This window comes from Sardina pilchardus, chromosome 6, assembly GCF_963854185.1.
Source record: "Sardina pilchardus chromosome 6, fSarPil1.1, whole genome shotgun sequence".
Lineage (NCBI taxonomy): Eukaryota > Metazoa > Chordata > Actinopteri > Clupeiformes > Clupeidae > Sardina > Sardina pilchardus.
Genome location: NC_084999.1, coordinates 19,307,652 through 19,327,374, shown reverse-complemented (window position 1 = coordinate 19,327,374; position 19,723 = coordinate 19,307,652). Strand labels below are relative to the sequence as shown.

The 19,723-nt window shown below is 41.7% G+C and overlaps 2 protein-coding genes across 2 annotated transcripts; both read right to left on the bottom strand.

Moving 5' to 3' along the window:
• Window positions 1–3,274: 3,274 nt before the first annotated feature.
• has1 (hyaluronan synthase 1) lies at window positions 3,275–6,775 on the bottom strand. Its single transcript, XM_062537732.1, has 5 exons — window positions 6,736–6,775; window positions 5,014–5,705; window positions 4,540–4,765; window positions 4,257–4,389; window positions 3,275–4,037 (listed from the first exon to the last, which is right to left on the bottom strand). The coding sequence occupies exons 2-5, from the start codon at window positions 5,695–5,697 to the stop codon at window positions 3,362–3,364; spliced, it is 1,719 nt and encodes a 572-aa protein (XP_062393716.1). The 5' UTR covers window positions 5,698–5,705; window positions 6,736–6,775; the 3' UTR covers window positions 3,275–3,361.
• Window positions 6,776–10,223: 3,448 nt separating this feature from the next.
• Window positions 10,224–15,977, bottom strand: LOC134083383 (trypsin-3-like). The gene is made up of 5 exons (XM_062539710.1): window positions 15,908–15,977; window positions 12,589–12,748; window positions 11,673–11,935; window positions 10,674–10,813; window positions 10,224–10,387 (listed from the first exon to the last, which is right to left on the bottom strand). The coding sequence occupies exons 1-5, from the start codon at window positions 15,975–15,977 to the stop codon at window positions 10,238–10,240; spliced, it is 783 nt and encodes a 260-aa protein (XP_062395694.1). The 3' UTR covers window positions 10,224–10,237.
• Window positions 15,978–19,723: the final 3,746 nt, after the last annotated feature.

Here is a 19,723-nt window from a genome sequence, read left to right as displayed (position 1 = left end):
CTTCTTTATGCACTCTTGTGCTCTTGGCCACCTTCAATGCTGCAGAATGATTTTTTGTATCCTTCCCTAGATCTGTGTCTTCACACAATCCTGTCTCGCAGGTCTACGGACCATTTTTTCAACCTTGTGGCTCTGACATACACCATCCCTGTGACGTTATATAAAGAGATGTCTGCCTCACCTAATAATGGCCAGTGAATTCATTTAGGCACAGGTGGACTCTGATCAAGTTGTAAAAGCATTGGTAGAAGTAGGATGCACCTGAGCTCATAACAAAGGGTCTGATTATTTATGTAAATAAAGTATTTCAGTCTTTCGCTTTTTATAAATTCACAAAACACTCCAAGAACCTGCTTTTTTGTGGAGTGTTGGAGTACTGTGTGTAGATTGACGAGGAAAATAAATAATTGAATCCATTTTAAGAGTCTGAAACATAACAAAATGTGGAAAACTTGAAAGGGTCTGAATACTTTGGTTGCACTGCACACTCTCATTCTTACACCAACCCACTCAATCAACCACATGGTTACTTGCTCACTCACACAAGATTGCCTGTTTTTGGCAGAACTTAGCAAGAACTTTGACTGTGATGTGTATGTGTCCTCCAATGCTGACGATACACAAGGAACCCTCAGTGTTGTAATTCTATGTGTCTTTGATATTGAGCAATCGGTTCCATCACTTAGCAGACGGTATCCAGTCAAAAATAAACAAACTAAGATGGTCTTGATCATACCTGATTAACAGCGTGCAATATCATGCTTTCTGGGCTTGCATTGACAGTATCAGAGATTTGTCAGATATTATTTATAATATTACTGTTAATGAACTGTAAAAAAGTAATTCCAATTGAGTAATCCATTTTTCTAATTGAATCACATACAGTAAGGTAAGCACATATACTGTAGGGAAAGGCAAAAAAAGGCAGTTTGTCAGTTACTAAACCACAAAACATTAACACATTGACATTAAACAATGTTTTTCTTTCAAACACAAAGTTATTACGTATTTTGCCACAGCAATATGAATTTATCCAACAGAATCATGTGAGATCAATGTGAAGCTCTTGAGTGCTGATTAGTACCAGGAAATAACACATGGGATGCCTATATTTTAGTCACCATTTCATTGTGTTACCATGAGCGCATGAGATACAGTAATCACTCAGCTTAGTGTTGGCAAAAGTTTTCACATGAGTTTTCTTAAAGATGATTATGGTTAGAGACAGAGGTATGGTTGGAGGCGGAGTTGTATCTTATGTTACACTTTGAGATGAGCTATGCCGTATACCCACCATGAGTGTGTTATTGAGAAAGCACACAGTCAGTGGTCTGACATGAACTCAACTTCAATGAATGCTTCTGAAACTGTGGCACAGCATATTCAGCATGTTTCATGTTAAGACTTCATCTTGATGTCTTTAAATGAAATTAAATGTTGTCTTCCTTTAAATTGCTATTACAATACCTACTCAGAACATGGTACCTGTGTTACACAATCACGTTGACATTACATTAATACATCATGTAAACCGAAAGAGAAATGATGGACTAATTCTAGATATTTCATTCATGTACAACTGATGTACATGGTATAATCCCACTCACCAATCCCCCCCACCCAAACACACAACATATCCCCTCCCACACACACACCCTGTGTAGTACACCCTGTTACGCTTGGCCAAGTACTAACTCAAAAGTTTAAGGGATGTGTCCCAGACAACCATAATGGTGATTGGTCACTGTTTGGAACATGATTTTGAGACTACATGCTTTTCTCTTTGGATCAGTGAAGAAAATAGAGGATAATAGATCAAAGAATAGGAATCTTGTGGTTATCATTTATGCAAAGTTTCATGATGATTGAATTAATGATATTTGCATAATTCTAACCAACTAGACTAATTGACCAACTTGGCTCATTTTGTGGTGGCATACTCTGAAACAGGGGTTTAAACCAACCCATAGCAAGCAACATGTTGGTTCAAGAGCATTTGCAATAGACCTCAAATATAAACAGACCTTTGTCATAATCACAGATTATTCCTTTGACACAGAACATATAACTGTATAACTAATTTAACCATGACAAACCAATGACATCCTCAGAAATAATCTGTTTAATATTTCAAACCATCACAATGTTGACACTTGCAAAACATGTGCCCATTAATCACCATTGTACAATAAATATACATTGTAGTTTCAAGAGTTGTAAACAAAATCAAGCCAAGCCAATACACATCTCAAACATGTGACCATGAGACACATTTTCGGAATTATCACTTTAACTAAACATTTCTCAGTGCCAAAAATAGTCCTGGTTCTGAATAAAACCTCATTGTCATTGAAGTGTAAGTCCTGTTAAGCATTTCAGAAAACCATAACTGCAATATGTATCTCTTGTGTCTGTCATGAACACAGGCACTCTCTCTTATATTTGTGTTTTTTCTTTTTTTTTTTTTAACCCAGGGATAGGTGTGGTCATGAGAGCAGAAAGTGCTTTGGTTTTATTGCATCCCCGTATAACTCAACATATATCTCTCCGCCCAACAGTGCACATTGGTTTTTATATAACATAAGGAGGGTACACCCCCCCAGTGTAACAACTGACCTTAAGAGATCAAGCAATGACCTCGTCCATAGACATTCTAAGTTTCTGAGTTTTGTTACCAACACACAAAACTACGGCCGTCAATATATAAATATGTCAAATATAGTGAATGAATTCATACATCATCAGTAGTCAGTGCAATATCTTTCACATTGATGTAGAAAAGTACACTAAGGACTGGTCAGCCGCTGACATCACAGAGGCTCACCAAATTTGGACAGCCTGATAACCAAAAGTCAGAGAAACTCAGTGCTTTTAAGAGGCATTCAGACCAAGAACGATAACGATAACGATAACTATACCAATAACTTTAACGATAACGATAAAAGTGTCCACACTGACCATCAACAAAGTGTCTCCTTGTGTTAGTGAACGTGATGGCTTAAACATAATGGGCTCTGATTGGCTATTAGCTGTTTATCACTCTCGAAATCACTCTGAATGTGATCCCCAACAATATTGTTCTTCATGTCGTAATCGTTATACATTATGTGTGAACGTCGACATTCATATGAACAAGAATGATATTTGTTTATAGTTATCGCTATTGTTCTTGGTGAAAACGTCCCTTTGAGAAATTGCCTTATTTTCAGTGTACATACAGTATTTTTCACAATATACTGTTCAATAAATTAAATAAACTGTTGCACATGTAAAGAAAACATTTAAAAAAACAAATATAATATATAATAAATAAACTTGAAATAATCTTTAAAACTACAAACAGACACATCCATATACATCCCTACACCTCTAGCGCATAAGACTTTGATCGTTTCCGACAGACTCTCAAGAACATGAGCCAGTATAGACAAATCATCACAGTCCAGTAGCATATATATGCTATTGATCCGAACACCGCAAATTTCAACTCCTCTTGTTTCTTCTCTGTCCTCCAGTCCTGCTGCGTTTCTCGGTAGATGGTGTAGCCCAGTCCTCCCAACAAAATGGCCCCCCACACAGACAGAGGTAGAAGGGGCATGTAGTTACCTACAATCTTGCGACGCCCTGATGTACCCCAGCTGCTTTTGTTCATTGTGATGATGGCAAAGTATTTAGCAGGAAGGAGACTGGTCATGTAAAGAGCAGAGTACAGTGACATGAATACCATCAGAAAGCTCCGGCGCAATAGACAGGCGTAGGCTGCTTTGACCAGGCCGATGAGCTGAATGCAGCAAAGGACCCAGATGATGTCCCACAAGGAGCCCGTCCAGAAGAGCTTGATCATGGTGGCTGTGACGAAGAAGGGGAAGATTCCGGCTACGATGGACTCATAGGTCATCCAGAGGTGATGCTTGTGCCACCACATGGCGTTGAACAACCACTCCCGGAAGTAGGACTTTGTCCAGCGGGTCTGCTGGTTTAACCACCGTAAGAACTGTGCTGGTGTCTCTGTGTAACACTTTGATCGAGCTGTGTACCTGGGGAAAATGACATGCATGCTATCAATACAACACCTCAGCAAAATATCTATATATTTGAGAATCTGTCTCGAGCTTGTCAAGGGTTCTGATCAAATTTGTAAAGATGGAGTAATTTATGAATTTCATTGAAGTAGAACCCAAAGTAGACTTAAGCAAACCCAAAAAGTTTGTGCTTAGTGCTCAGTATTGCAGTGTAGGGAGGTTAGTGATACTCACTTTGTGGAATAGCCCATGCTCAGCATGCGGTTTGTGAGGTGACGATCATCCCCAAAAGTGCAGTGAGTCCCAAGAAACATCTGGTTGTACCACGTCTCCAAGAACTGCTGCAAGAGGTCGTTACGGTAAAGACCTGCATTGGTGAAGCAAAAACAAACACCCACGAATTGGATTAAAAAGGAACATGACTGAGACATTGAGACAATGACTATGCAAAAAGCTGAGTAAAATGTATACAAAAATGAAAACATTATATATATTCTTCCTCCTATGTTTCTCTTACCAAGGGGGCCACTGATGCAAGACACACAGTCAAAGAAGGACTGGCAGGAGCGCTCGATATTGAACGCCATCCAGTATCTCAGGCCGCTCATGAAGCTGACGTACGAGTCCTTCTCGTTGAGGATCATCACGTCTCCCCCAACAGCCCCGTACTTCTCGTTGCTCTCCAGCACCTTCACAAGCTCACAGGTGGCCAACGCGTCCAGCTTTGTGTCAGAGTCACACACCTGTGTGTGTATAAGCACAGAGAGATATGGAGACAGGGAGAAAAGTAAAATACAATGTTTTTAGTATAGTGTTACAGTAATATGTTTCTTTACATTATTACATAATTATCTGCCATTGTTGTCCAAAGCAACTTAAAGTGAACTAACTCCTGTCCTCAGTCCCCTTGGTGTTACATTTGTACAGCCAAATCCCTCACTACTAGACCACCATCACCCAAATGCACTACCTGCCTGACTCCAACTCTCACCTGTATGTAGTCCACGGCTGGCCCCAGTGCCTTGAATGCGGTGTACATCACCTCCCGCTTGCCTCCCCACTTCTGCATGATGCAGACACAGCTCTTGGTCTTGATGAGCTCCTCCACCTCGCTCCGCTGGGGGTCCTCCTCCCAGAGACCATCGTCAGTGTCCGGCTCCAGGCTGGTGGCGCTGCTGCCCCCCCGTGTGGGGATCCACGTGTGGTAGTTGTTCTGCCACACGTAGCACCCGGGGTCCCGGTCGGCGAAGACCTCTTTGAACATCTCCATCATGTAGAGGTCGTCCTCGGAGTTGCCGTCCACCACCATGATGATTCGCATCAGGTGCGATGGGTACGCAAGCGCTCGCACTGAGTTCAGGCACTCGCGCAGGTACTCTGGGTCCTCCTGGTAGGCCGAGATGGTGAAGCCCACAGTCTTTTGGTAGGAGCAGGGCTTTCGTCTGTTAGCCATCCGCCGGTGCTCGATGAAGGCAAACATACTCTGGATCAGCACGTGGATGCTGAGAAGCAAGCCGTAGAAGCCGAAAGAGATGATGTCGTAAGGGGACGTGGCAAGGGGGAACCCTACGACGTAAGCCCATATCATCACCCCTAGTACCACCAAGGCGAAAAGGAAGGTCAGTATTGCACGCACTAACGTGCCAACTTTTCTGAGCAAAGGTTTCAGCTTCATCTTCACACCTGGAAAAAACAAGATGTAGGCCTATTGTAAAAAAGAGTGACATTCAAATTGATGGAGAAATATACAATACACACATCTTTTTTGTATAGGCCTATCTTCCCCTTATATCACATTACCAAAGGATTTAGCCTACATCAGAAGAAACCACATGAAATTATCAGATACAGAAACCACATGAATGACCACAAGAAATCAGGGGAAATGATCACAGGTTCAGTTACAGTAAATAGCCTAATGATCTAACGGTGACAAAATTGCTGATAAAATAATGGATCCCAGTAAATATACCAGAATCAGTGCTAGAAGTGGGCCGGAACGCACCGGAACGCAGTTCGGCACCTCTACATTTTTGTCCTAAGCGTTCCTACACTTTTTGTTGTATCCCGCTACTTCTGAAACATTGGCGGTAGCCGCCAAAATAATGGACGAGCATCACAAGATTCAAGCTTCATGACTTGGTGAACAGCGATTTCCCCGATACATTCTCCTGTCAGTGGCTGACGCGATGCGAGAGAAGAGAGGTTTGTGTGCCCAATATACACATCTGCGCAAGTGAAACTGACAAACTGCACTCTGACATGCTTCCTGGTAACATTAATGCAAAAACTCAAATGATTGTTCTGTGATATATAGGCTGACATAAGAGACATGCAATTATTATCATATTATGCTTTCTCAGATGGGTAAAATTCATTCGACTGCAAATGTCTCTAAGGATTAATGCATTCTTTCCATAAAAAAGTTTAAATTATGTGCAACAGCAGTATTTCCAAGTCGTTCAATTTGAAAATGGTTCAATATAAAATTGCATTGTCAAAAGCACTGATAACAATTCACTTCTAGACTAATTTGTACCGTAGGCTATCACAACTTGGCTCACAGAGGCTACCCACTAGGCTAAATCATTTGGGAATGTAATTATGAGGTCGTAAAGAATAGCCTAACTTTAAACTGTAGCATAGTTTACTGTAGAAGGCTAACCAGTTATTTTGCTTGACATTACGGAATATATGAATTCGAGTGTCTTACCTCTGTTGGTAGTATCCTCAGAAAACTTATACCGCTCTCCTTAGTTCACCCCCTTGTTTGTAGTGACAACCACATGTCTAACGGTGCTTTTTTATAGGCTACAGCTCAAGCTAAAAGAAACACGCCCAATATATTTTATTCCCAGCCCTAAATGAGTTGTCCCATTCAGAAGACAGACCACCCCTACAATCCCTCCCGTACAGTAAATAACGCATGGGATCGTGTCAAACGTCTGGGCTTTGACGTCATTTAAAACCGTTCATTGGAAGAACCAATATCGACATGAGATGATTAGCTCATTTTCAAAGAAATAATTTAAAAGCATACATTTGTTTATTCGTTATTGCAATACAATTGGTATCTTGACGTTAGCCTATAACACTTTTTTTCAGCATATGAATGCTTGGGATTTATTGGAAAATTGGTGAACATAATATAATATTAGGCCTATCTACCATAGCCTACTGTATCTGACTTACATTGAGCAGTAGCAGCAAAAACTGTCCTGTGTGCTCCGACACCCAGCCACTGACCCATGACACTGACCCATGACACCCAACTACTGTCCTGTGCATTGTAAAATGTAATTGGCTAACTTTACTTAGAACCAGTTAAGATCGCCTAAAAAATTACAAGTAGCCTAAAGTAGATCATTCATTTTAAGTTGTTAAAGCTGAAATGAACGGTGTTATTACATTATTCATCATGTATCTGTCACTCTTGTCTAAAGCAACTTAAGAGACATGGCAGTAAACTTGAGTGACACAAAATCATGAATTTTGTCCATGTTAGTTCAAACAACTTCAATATCCAGGTTATGTTCAGAAAGCAGCAGTCATTAAAACAAATGGTCCTATAAGGGTTAGGGTTAGGGTTCACATTACCACACTGTTCCCAGAACACCACAGGCACTGGACAATGCCCAGTCCACACACTCTTAAATCACTATGTATTGGAACAGGAAGTGGCCATCCCTAAACTCTTTTTCACAAAGTTGGGGGCATGAATTGTCCAGAATTTCTTGGCTAATGCTGAAGCATTCAGAGTTTTTACTGGAACTAAGGGGCAAAGCCCAGTTCGGGAATGGCCCTGTTACAACATGACTGTGCACCAGTGCAGATCCATAAAGATATGAATGCCGGAGTTTGGTGTGGATGAACTTGACTGGCCTACACAGAGTGCTGACTCCAACCCAATATTCACCTTTGGGGTGAATTAGAGCAGAGACTGTGAGCCAGTTTCCTGGTCCAACATCATTGTGTGACCTCACAAATGTGCTTCTGGAATACTGGTAAAAAATTCCTATGAACACACTGCTAAATCTTGTGGAAAGCCTTCTCAGAACAGTTGAAGCTGTTATATTTGCAAAGAGTGGACCAACGTCATATTATACCCTATAGATTAAGAATGGGATGTCATGTCATGTTCATATGCGAGTCAAGGCAGGTGACCCAATACTTTTGGCAATATAGAGTATCAACAGAGGCGGACATCCTGGTCCAGAAAGCTAAGGTCCTGCCATATTATTTTCTTTAGCCTACCTGTGCACTTAACATATCACTCATGTCTACCTGGCTGCTAACTAGAATGAGCTGGTTTGCTAAATGGTTGGATCTGATACTCGGCAGGACTTCTGAACCGGGATGTCTGCCTCTGCATATTAATCCTTACTTTTAATATTAGAGGAGAGCACATAACTAAATGGCAGTGACACTAAAGGCTATACTGTTGTATCAAGTATGACTATCCATAACATCTTAATCTTAATCACAAGATCTTAAAGAAGTGGTCCTCCGGCACAGCCTTTGCTTTTCAATAAAGATTACTTAAGGCTGATGAGTCAAATTACTTTCCTCACCAAAGTTGATTTAGCAAAGTGTAGCCTAGGTGAGTCAACAAATTACAAAAAAAAAAAAACCCAGCTAAGATCACTAATTATTTTAAGTAGGTTAGCGATTACATTTTACAGTGTAACTGGTGTCATGGGACACTAATAACAGGACAGATCAGTCATCATAGGACAGTGGCTACAGTAGGTGTCACAGGACATGTGGCTAGGTGTCTCAGGACACTAATAACAGGACAGGTCAGTCATAGGACAGTGGCTAGGTATCACAGGACAATGGCTCGGTGTCACAGGACAGTAACTGGGTGTCTCAGGACAGTAACTGGATGTCTCAGGACACTTAAAACAGGACAGGACTGTCACAGGACAGTGGCTGGGTGTGTCAGGACACTAATAACAGCACAGGACAGTCCCAGGACAGCGGCTGGGTATCATAGGACAGTGGCTCGGTGTCACAGGACAGTATCCGAGGGTCATGGGACACTATTAATAACAGGACAGTCACCGTGGTGACAGTCGGTTGTCTCAGGACACTACCAAACAGAACAGGACAGTTTTTGCTTCTACTTCTATCAATAATATTTCAGAGGTGTATGATTTCCTGCCTAGCTGCTGATCTCGTTATCTAAATTGTGTCCAGCTGAGAGTGTAATACTTGTGGATGTTCTGCTCTGGGCTCACAAGAGGTAACACACAAAAAGAAAGCGAACTAAATGAAAACAAATAAAACGTCTCTTATTGTATAATATTTAACCTGAATAGGTATACAGTAAGCGATGTTGTAAACCCTTGAGTGAAGGGTATTTTTCAGTCCAACACATGAGTAACAGAGTAACATGAGTAACAGAGTTCTTACACCCTCTACTGGCAGGAAACAGCTATTGTAGCCATTTTAATTTACTGTGCCTAGTGTCCTATGTTTTTAGGTACAGTGAGCATGTTGTATAGCAACATGCTCACTATATGGAGCTACAGCTATATGGAGTTACTTTTTAAGAACATCAAGTCAGATATGTATCTATGACCTTGGCATTTGTTCACAGTTATTTTGTGTGGTGCCTGTCTCCATATACTGCAAGCAATCGACAGCAGATGTGGAATGAGAGAAGGTTAAAATGTTAAAACAGCATGTTAAAATGTAGCCTATCAGTAGTGCTTTATGAATGTTTTGAATTGCTAACATACAGTACATGCTCATGAGCTTACTTTCCCTATTTCACATTGTTATATGGACCTTTCTTAAATCTCTCTCATAAATCATGAATTGTGGATCATAAAAAAACATAGCCTAACTTAAATGTTAAACCTCTGTTTTGCAGCCATGTTAACCTCTGTTTTGCTGCCATGCCCCTCACTTTAGATTAGGCCCTATAGTGAAAATTAACTTCTAAATTCTGTCATTTCATTTCTGCTATTGTATTATATTTGATTATTTATCTTATACAAAAATCACCCATGCAGTACATCTCTCCAAAACCATTGCGACTTATACACAATGCAGAGAGCGAAAAGACAGTTTTGTGTTCATGTGCAATGGTCTGTGTGGTGCAGAGCTGCAGAGAGCACGGTGAATCAGACACTGAGTGGCTTAATTTGATTTCTTGTATTTATGGCCATTCACTGTCCTCTCCTCTAAGGTCCATCTGCGCTGCATGCTTAGCCGGAGGCCATGGTGTCCTTGATCCAGGAGACGTAGTGGCAGACCTTGGCGTAGACGCCGGGCTTGTTCCTCATGGCACAGCCCTTGCCCCAAGACACGATGCCCTGCACCTCACCATTGCACACCAAAGGGCCTCCTGAGTCACCCTACAAAACAAGAGAGACGTGAGAGAAAGAAAGAAAGCCTTTGTGTAAATGTAAACACAGGGGTATTGAAACAACAATTGAACAGTCGAAATCAAGCCTCCCAGATTTATCAACAATCACATTCGTCACCTTCACACACACTTCTGAATGCATTTGTTCAATTGTATAAGGCAAATGCATACTCTACCATAACCCTCTGTGGTAAATAAATACAAAAGAGGTGTTCCACGGCATTATCTCGGGACAACAACATCAACATCACAGGCTTACAGTAGATGAGCCGTACCTGGCACGAGTCCTTGCCCCCCTCCATGAAACCAGCACACATCATATTGTCGGTGACCTGGAAAGGGTAGGCATCGTTCCAGCAGATGTCGTCGTGAATGGTAGGGATCTCCAGACACTGCAGCTTCTCAGGGTACCTTGCTGCAGCAGGGACAGGGCAGGGGTTGTGTTTTTCAAAAACAAGTGGGAGGGAAGGAGGCAATCGAGGTTCATTTATCAAGTGGTGGGCGCACTACTACTCCCGTGGACTCGAGAAAGTTTGATTACCATGTTTGAGTGAATTCAAGCTGTGAATGCTCTCAGCCAACAGTTAAGCAACGCATTATTTCATCAGCGAGAGCTGCCAGCTGTCTCTTGGGGATATGAGAGCCTGCCATTTCACTGAAAACTAAGTGGCATATGTGTCAAAGTGCTACAGAAAGGCTGTCTATCAGACACACACATACACACACACACACACACACACACACACACGCTCACTCTCTTTCTCTCTCTCTCTCTCTCTCTCACACACAGAGAGAAATTCACACACATGCATTCAAACACACACACACACACACACACTCACTCATGCTCTCTCTATCTCTTTCTGTCTATAGCATCTCTCTCACACACGCACACACACATCTCTCTCTTTCTGTCTGTCTATTTCTTGATCTTTCTCACAGAGAGAGAAATTCACACACATACATTCATACTGCACATTCTCCAAAGCTCCATCTTTTGTGGTCTCTTTGCCTTAATGTCAATCTCCATTAGGCTACCCTCCCATTCACACTTATACTGTCTACACTAGACACTCTCTCTCTCTCTCTCTCTCTCTCTCTCTCTCTCTCTTACACTCTCATTCATTCGGACACAGAAACTTAGGCATGTACTGTACTGTAATTGGCACGCCCTTATGACAGATCTTTCCCTCCATACAAACATTCTCTCTCTCACACACACACACACACACACACAAAAAAAAAAACACAGACACAGACACAGACACACTCACAGCCACTGTTGCTGTCGCGGATGTTGCCCCAGCCTGAGACGAGGCACACGGTTCCGGCGGGAGCGCAGGCGCTGGGCAGGGCCATGGTCTGCACGTACTGGTTGATGACGGCCGGCTGACTCAGCTTGATCAGCATGACGTCGTTGTCCACGGTGCGGGGGTTGTACTCGGGGTGGCGGACGGACTTGGCCGACATGATGTGCTGCTCCGTGCCCTCGGGCTCCCTGATGTGGTGCTCGCCCAGACGCACCTCGGTGGGGGACCTGTGGAGTGACCAGCATTGGCCGGGTTTCCCAGATTCGTTAAGAAGCTCTTAAGTGCTAAGAACCTCTTAGGAGTGCTATAAGAACGTTCTAAGAACGTTCCTAATAAGTTCTTAGCACTTAAGAGCTTCTTAACGAATCTGGGAAACCCGGCCATTGTGCGTAGTGAGGTACACAGCTGAGCTGCACCTTGTTTTTAACTCTTCTGGTGTGGCAGTCAAGGTAAAAGTCATGGACACAAACATTTGTTCCTTTTGCCCACTTGTCTATAGAGCCCTGAATAAAAATGTTTAGGTGGTTTGGATCCAGACTTTTCTCATTCTTTGGCCCTCTGAGTGTGAGTCTTTATATATTTTATATTATTATCATAGATTATTATCATAATGATATGATAATAACATAAAATCTAGCTTAGTGACATCTGATCTTACATCAGAGAGGTTGTCCCATTTTATGTCCCCAAATTATGCCCCATTACAGTAATACCTAGAAGTGTTTCTTTTGTTTCCCATAGTATGTCGTATTTGTTTTCACTGATTTTACATAATGGAGTTTACAGAACGCATCAAGCTTAATCCTGCTTTTCATCTATTTCAGCCCCATATATGTAAGCACAAGCTCCCTCACTGTCTCTCTGGTGGTGGTGCACTCACGATTGGTAGCAGTGGGCTGCAGAGAGGACCCACTCAGGGGAGAGGAGGGTGCCGCCACAGTAGTTGTACCCGTCGTACAGAGACACTTGCCAGGGCACGGAGTTCTTCACACACTCATAGCCTCCCACAATTTTGTCATCTTCTCCCTCCCAGGCAGATGCTTCGCAAAAAGGGACGAAAATAAACAAAAACTGGAAGGTATGCAATGAAACATATGGTACGGTGGTATATACAGTCACATAGGCGCCTCTTTCTCAGGAAGTTTTAACCCACGGGGCCTCAGTGCTTTGATGTTGCATGCGATGATTGATTACATTTACGTGTATGTATATTGTACTTTGGTGTAATTGCCTGTGACTCGGAGTACCCCAAAACCAAACATACAGAATCCCATGTCACATTTAGCACACACAACAAATCTTTTAAGAGCATTAGTTCCATAATGCATTCTCCCACAAATGGTTAACTTATTTTAGGCTAATTATAAGAGCTTCTGTTCTTTTGTTAGACATCTTAAAATCTTGAAATTTACCTGCCACTGCCAAGAAAGCCACGAAAAAACACAGCTTCATGTTTACCCTCACGTCCCTGCCGACCCCACCTGCTGTTTTATATTCGCCACTGTGTTGGTTATCTTACTCAGCTCAAGGCCCCAGCTTATCTGAATCCCACACTGAAGAGAGCAACTGCATGCAGCAACCAGTGTCAGGAAGGTAACTTTTAAAGTGTATTCCACTACAGATTACAACATACACTCCCTAAAATGTCATTTGTAATATATTCCAATAGATTAGGCTACTCAAAGTGAGCAATTGTGAATACTTTAGATTACATCAGCATTGTTTTATATACATTCCCAGAGATTTTTTCACAAAATCCCTGTCACTATTACGTGTACAAAGAAAACAAGAGTGCCATATTATGAAATACATGTTATATGCGGGGTGATATGCATGCATTATCTTTGTTTCAATCTTCAATCAATCATATCTTTGCTATCTTTCTAGATTTTATCCTTGTCTCAAATCATGTCTGAACGCATGAAATTGTAGAATTCAGGACTGATTTAGTGCTCCGAGCCTGTTGTGTTGATCTCCTTTTTTTCTATGACAACGTGTACCTTTTTAATCGCTTCGGCACATTCTGTGCTCCCATGCCAAATATAGATCTCGTCTTTATCAGAAACTCTCAGACATTTAGCCCACTCAACAGGTTTAGATGTCCTCCGCTCCGGCCCTGTTAAACCGATATTAAACATTAAGGCCATTTTAGATTGTAATGTTATAATACTATCACAATTACTGTATAAACATAGTGCATTCATGAAATGTTCCAGAAGTAATAAAAAAAAAATAAACAGGCAATGCTTAATCTTTAATAAATCATTATTTACATACATTTTCAGAGGACACTGCTTATTTCATATCTGAAACCTGATAGCATTTCTGCACTAGAACCTAACCTGCCTCTTTCGTGGCTCCTGTTTTTCATCTGGTTGTGTTAAATCACAAGGGAACAATCGCACAGTGTAGACTAGGACCACCCAGTTTGCCAGCTGGGCCTCCCGTTTGCCAACCGGTCCCTTTTTCATTTACTTCAGAGGGGCGGTAGTAAAGACTGCTGTTAGTCTTGCCTCTGTTCATTCAAAGAATATTCTTTTAGCTTGGTTTTTAATTAAAAGGCATGTACCATTGATCTTCCCCACAGTAAAGACACCTACTGTTGTAGCACAATAACAATAAGAGGCTGATGAGATATTGATAAAACACCTTGGAAATATTACGGTAAACTGAATTTTGAGAACAGAACACTTGTGTGATATAACACCCATGAGCAATGCACAGGGTGCAACTGTGATATTTTGTTGACACATCACTCCGTTGTGTGCAAAGTATTATAATGGCAGTGCACATACACATACAGGAAAGGTTTAAACAACTGTACTATGTTGAACCCATTTCTGTTGCTAATATCACCTCAGTGATATTAAGACTTCCACAGACTGGAAAAAAAAAAAAATAATAATAACAATAACAATAACAATAACAATAATAATAACCCACTTCCAAGTCATTGACAAGGCATCTGACAAGATTTATGAATGAGTAATATGCATCAATCTGGTTCTCTTTCAGGATCACTGTTACCCCCTTTCCACCGCCACGAACCAGGTGCTGGTTCTGGGCTGGTACCAGTGCCAGTTCGGTGCTGGTGCTACCTGCCGATTATCCAAGAACCAGCTCGCTTTTCCACAGACTGAGTTCCAGAGTAGTGCTGTGTCGCTACGTCACTGTTTACGTGCGCTTTTGTATCCCAAAACAACCAGCAGAAATGGAGATGCGGTGGAAAAACTTATTACGATTAACTTTGAGCACAAAAAGCTCAAATGTCGAGAGTTCAACTGTATCACTGTATCCATTTGTGGAATAAAACCGGACGTGCCCTATGTTGCATGTGTATTTATTGCAGTCACTAGAAAAGCATGTTAGCCAACATTAGCACTTGATTAGCACTTGATAACCCGTTGTTATGGTTATGACCATGCTACGCTGCTTTTTTTGCTGCTAACGTTAGCCTGACCAGAAACACCACAGTAGTTATATCAGCATGCTAGGTTGCTATGTTTTGGTCAACAAGCTAACAAGCTAACTTTACCTTTCGGGAGCTTACAGCAACCTGCAATGATCTGTGTGTCCGGGACACATTTGTGTCGCATATAAACAATAAACCGTATCAAAATTAGCCATTAAAAGTGGTCAAGAAACCTTTATTCACATTGAATATTTCCAGTTACGACCCCCGGAGCTGCCGCCATTGTTTTCAGATTTTTTTTGTTACTCCCGCCTCTGTGGACAACGCAAGCTTCTGATTTGCTGACATAACTGGTTCTTATCTCTGGTCCAGCTCAAAGTTGGTGCTGAGTTGGAACCAGTTTTCTTGGCCCAGAGCCAGGTTATTTTGTGTGGAAAAGCAAAGAACCGGTTCCAGACTTGGCACTGGCTCCGAACCAGCACCAGAACGGCGTCGGTGGAAAAGGGGTATGTGAAGTTCACTTTCAGTGGTCTGTGAAAGACAAACACTGACACAACGTAGACACCGTTCACTGTCTATTTTCATTAAAACTGATACTGAAACTGAGATTGAAAGTGGTTGACACATTTGCAAGAGCCGATTGAAAAAGCATAAAACACCCGCAAGGGTGTATTGCATAAACAACAAGGATGCTAGGCTGACTTCAGGCACATTTGAATTGAGACAAGGATACATGTGAGGACGGCAACAACTTTCAACCCTCTTGGCGTGGTTTTTTGGAGAATACCTGAATGAGTGGGTTGTGCAGAGTAGAATGTGGTCACATGGTCTGATATTGGGATGTGTACACTATCCATTTCTAGAAAACATATACGTACACCACCCACATTGTTATAGGCCTATGCAGAGAAAGAAAACAGTACACTCAACAACTTTACAATTACATAAAGAAATGTATACATTATAGAAAAGTTCTGAAATCAATTTCTTTATTTAGACTGTGATATATCCAGGTTGACCTTCAAGAGCACCTTGCTTATATACCTGGAGACGGCTGACCTTCACAACCTGAGCATTCACTTGTCCTTCCCTTTCAGTCTTTGTAACCCACAATGAATAATGGAACAATTACCATTATATACTGAATGTACACATTGTGTACTGTTTATATATATTGGCATGTTTATATATATTCACTAAGGGTTTCCCAATCTGTTGACTGGAAATCAAGTGAAACTCTAGTCTCTGGTTCTTACATTCAAAACTGAAAAACTAAAACTACAAACCCTACACTGCCAACAGAGGGCAGTAATGTATTTTGCATGCTGTGCACAACCCCTCTGTCCTGCCACTCCTCTCATTTAGCCCCAGGGTCTATAATTAAACACGAGTGCCGGTACTCCCATTTTATGTGTAATTTTCAGTGTTGATTTTGTAGGCCATAATTTGCAATGAGACTGCAATGGCAACAATCCTAACTATGAGAGGTTTTTGTCTGATTCACAAGATCCACATGCCAAATTACCTCTCACGGAATCCATTCTTAAGTCTTTAATGCCCCGAGATATTCAAAGCAATCCAGAGTGTGCGTGTGTGTGTGTGTGTGTGTGTGTGTGGTAGGGGGTATGTATGTATGTGTGTGTCTGAAAATGTATTTCTTTCTGCAGTAGACTCCTTGCTGTATGTCTCAGAATGACAATAAAGTTCACTTTATCTTTGACTTGAATTTGTTTTACTGAGCATGCCTCTGTATTCTGTACTGAGACAGACGATATTTTAGTTTTTCCAAAACGGTTTGCTCCAGAAACTGCTCACATTGCACAATGTTAACACTTAACTCCAAACAATGTGGGTCTCACAGCTCTTCCTCTTCCTGAACATTATGCAAGAATCTCTGTGACAGTGCTAAATATGTCTTTTTGAACAGTGTTTTTGTCTTTCTGTCTTTTTGAACAGTCCTCCAGTCATGCTGAAATGGCCATGCTCATTTGTCCAGTTGTAATGGGGCCAAACCGTTCCCAGATCCCAGCCACAGATGCCCCCTGCATGCAGGCTATGCACCCACAACATACACTGAATTGCAACTCTTAAATACGGAACTCTTTCTTGATTTTTATGATATTCAGAGACCAAAATAGCCAAAAAGCAGAACTCAATTATACAACTGTGAAACTAACTATTATAACTATTTCCTGTAGAGGCATGATGAACTTACTGTTCCCTTGCTGGAAAAAAGAGAACTTTCATACCCAACTCAAAACTGAGCGCTCTGGTCTTCAGTTTTACTATTTAACGTCCCGTTAAATGTGCCGTCAAAGCAAACAGTCACATGTCAGAGAGTGCTTGTCTACGCAGAAAAGAGCCAAGGTGTTTATCAGACCCAGACATGAAAACATTCAAATGTTAGGGTACATGGAGCCAACCCTATGATTATGCATGCTTAAGGTTTAAATATAACGCTTTCCCATACAGCACAGGGAAGTTCTCCTCTCCTCCATTTCCTTGTACTTGCTATGTGTGTTGCAGGGTGATAGCATTTTGACTAACCATGACTCTCTGGGTATGGCAACTTGGCAAGTAAGGCTCACTTCAGTTGTGGGGTCGATTACACATCCATTTGAGCCTGAAAGATTCCTTTGGTGTGAAAGACCATGTTTTAATGTCCGTTCATTTTGTGCTGTTGTGCAGTTAATGAAGGCCCATAATATGTTGTTTTTCCCCAAAATGTGCATGCCTAATTTCTAAAGCCAAGCATAACATAACAGTATTAGCACACATCGCTAAACTTATTTTCAAAAATATCACTTTACAACCATTTCAGAACATGTATTATAAGGCCAGAATGCTTATATGTGATTCATTCACAATTATGTATTATCATGAACGTATCCCATACATATCATTTGACATAGCTGTGGCTATTGGTGGCTTTACATCAATGAAGATATATTTTGTTGAGAACCACCGCACCGCTGTGACTAACTGTGACAGCAAATAACGGTGCAGGGAGAGTCAGAGCGCAAGCATGGCTTTTGGATTCATAAAAAGTCTTTTTTTAACATGTGAGATGGGAGTGGAGGCAGCCGGGCAAACAACACCATGTGCCACGCACATGCAGCTTTCCATTCAGCTGACGAAATGGAGCTTGGTGAATCCGGAGACGGAGAGAAGGGGGGAAAAAAAATAAATGGGAAAAAATTCACTGTGAGAAAGAAGCAGAGAAAGAGAGACTGGGAGAGAGTGAGAGCTTTCACAGACCATTCAAGTGTGAACCAGGCACGCTATTGCTGAATAACACAGAAAAAAGGTTTTCTAAGTAACAGGCTGGACATTCCCCTGCCCTGTTGTATTGCAATCATAATCACTTGCGCAAAACTGTAAAACATTCAAAGCAGGACAGGAAAGGGTTGTTTGATGTGCATTGGTCATCATCAGGCTAGACAATCATGCCTTGTTCATTGTTTAGCTTGGTACAGAGAACTTGTCATGCTGCATGGACAGATATGAAAATAAAAAGGGATGTGATATGATATGAAAGTGATAGCTATGAAAATAAAGTCTCCTTTATACACTCCCACAAGACTCATTTAGGCATGCACAGACATAAACTTGTGCAGACATAGACAGACAGATAGATAGACAAACAAACAGACAGACAAGCACAAGCATAACCATACACACACACACACACACTGTTTATTTACTGGCTCTGTCCACCAGTGTAGTGACTTAACATCTCTGATCAGAGTGTGGAGGGAGGATGTGTGGTTAGGGGAGACGGAGAGAGGAAGTGGTGTAGGCTGGTGAGGTCGGGCTGTGTGTTGATCTGGATGGTTTCGGGGGAACTACAGCACACCGAGGGCTGGGTCGAAGACGTCGGGGTGCCTCTGACTCAACAAACAACATTCTTGACCGGCCCATGCCCATGTGTGCAAGTTCCAGTCAACCTTGGTCTAACTCAAAATGTCGAAGGTCATGACATGAAATTCAAACTTTCCCTGTCTACTGCCCAGTCACCGCAAAGTACTGATAGTTTCTCTTGAAGTCTCTAGTTATGCACTTAATACATCAGTAAATCTTGTGAAATATAGACAAAATGATGACAGGAAGAAAAGAGACAGGACGGAAAACAAGAGTCAAGAGGATAACAATCTGCTGACTCTATTTGCAGTATAATCTGTTTGATCTTTGGGGGGAAAAAAGGAGAAAACGACAGTGACTGTGATGAACAATGAACATGATGAACACAGAACAATTTTTTCTAAATAATAGGCTGGACATTCCCCAGGCATATTGCAGTCAATAACTTGGTTTTGCAAGACTTTCCCACACACACACACACACACACACACACACACACACACGCACATCCCTGCCACGCCCTTGCAGTATCTGCACAAAAGGTATAAACAATTCTCCCGGGACCCCATCCCACCAGAAACTCTTTTCAGTCCCCACTGACTTCCCTCTGCTTGTTCTACACACCCAAATTGGTATTTGTGTTGGCCGACCTAATTGCAAGTTTGGTTGGCAAATCAAGCAGTGTGGCAAAACTCGGGTCTGTCAGAGCTGCCCTCAAACTACAGCTTTGAGGTATACTATT

Excerpts from the sequence above, each read along its gene's own strand:
- has1 (XM_062537732.1), bottom strand. The coding sequence starts at position 5,697 with ATGAAGCTGAAACCTTTGCTCAGAAAAGTTGGCACGTTAGTGCGTGCA. Across the intron at positions 4,766-5,013 it reads CAGCCGTGGACTACATACAG|GTGTGTGACTCTGACACAAA; the intron begins GTGAGAGTTGGA and ends ATACACACACAG. Across the intron at positions 4,390-4,539 it reads TTGCATCAGTGGCCCCCTTG|GTCTTTACCGTAACGACCTC; the intron begins GTAAGAGAAACA and ends TCACCAATGCAG.
- LOC134083383 (XM_062539710.1), bottom strand. The coding sequence starts at position 15,977 with ATGGATAGTGTACACATCCCAATATCAGACCATGTGACCACATTCTAC. Across the intron at positions 12,749-15,907 it reads TGCACAACCCACTCATTCAG|CATCTGCCTGGGAGGGAGAA; the intron begins GTATTCTCCAAA and ends CTTTTTGCGAAG. Across the intron at positions 11,936-12,588 it reads GCAGCCCACTGCTACCAATC|GTCCCCCACCGAGGTGCGTC; the intron begins GTGAGTGCACCA and ends GTCACTCCACAG.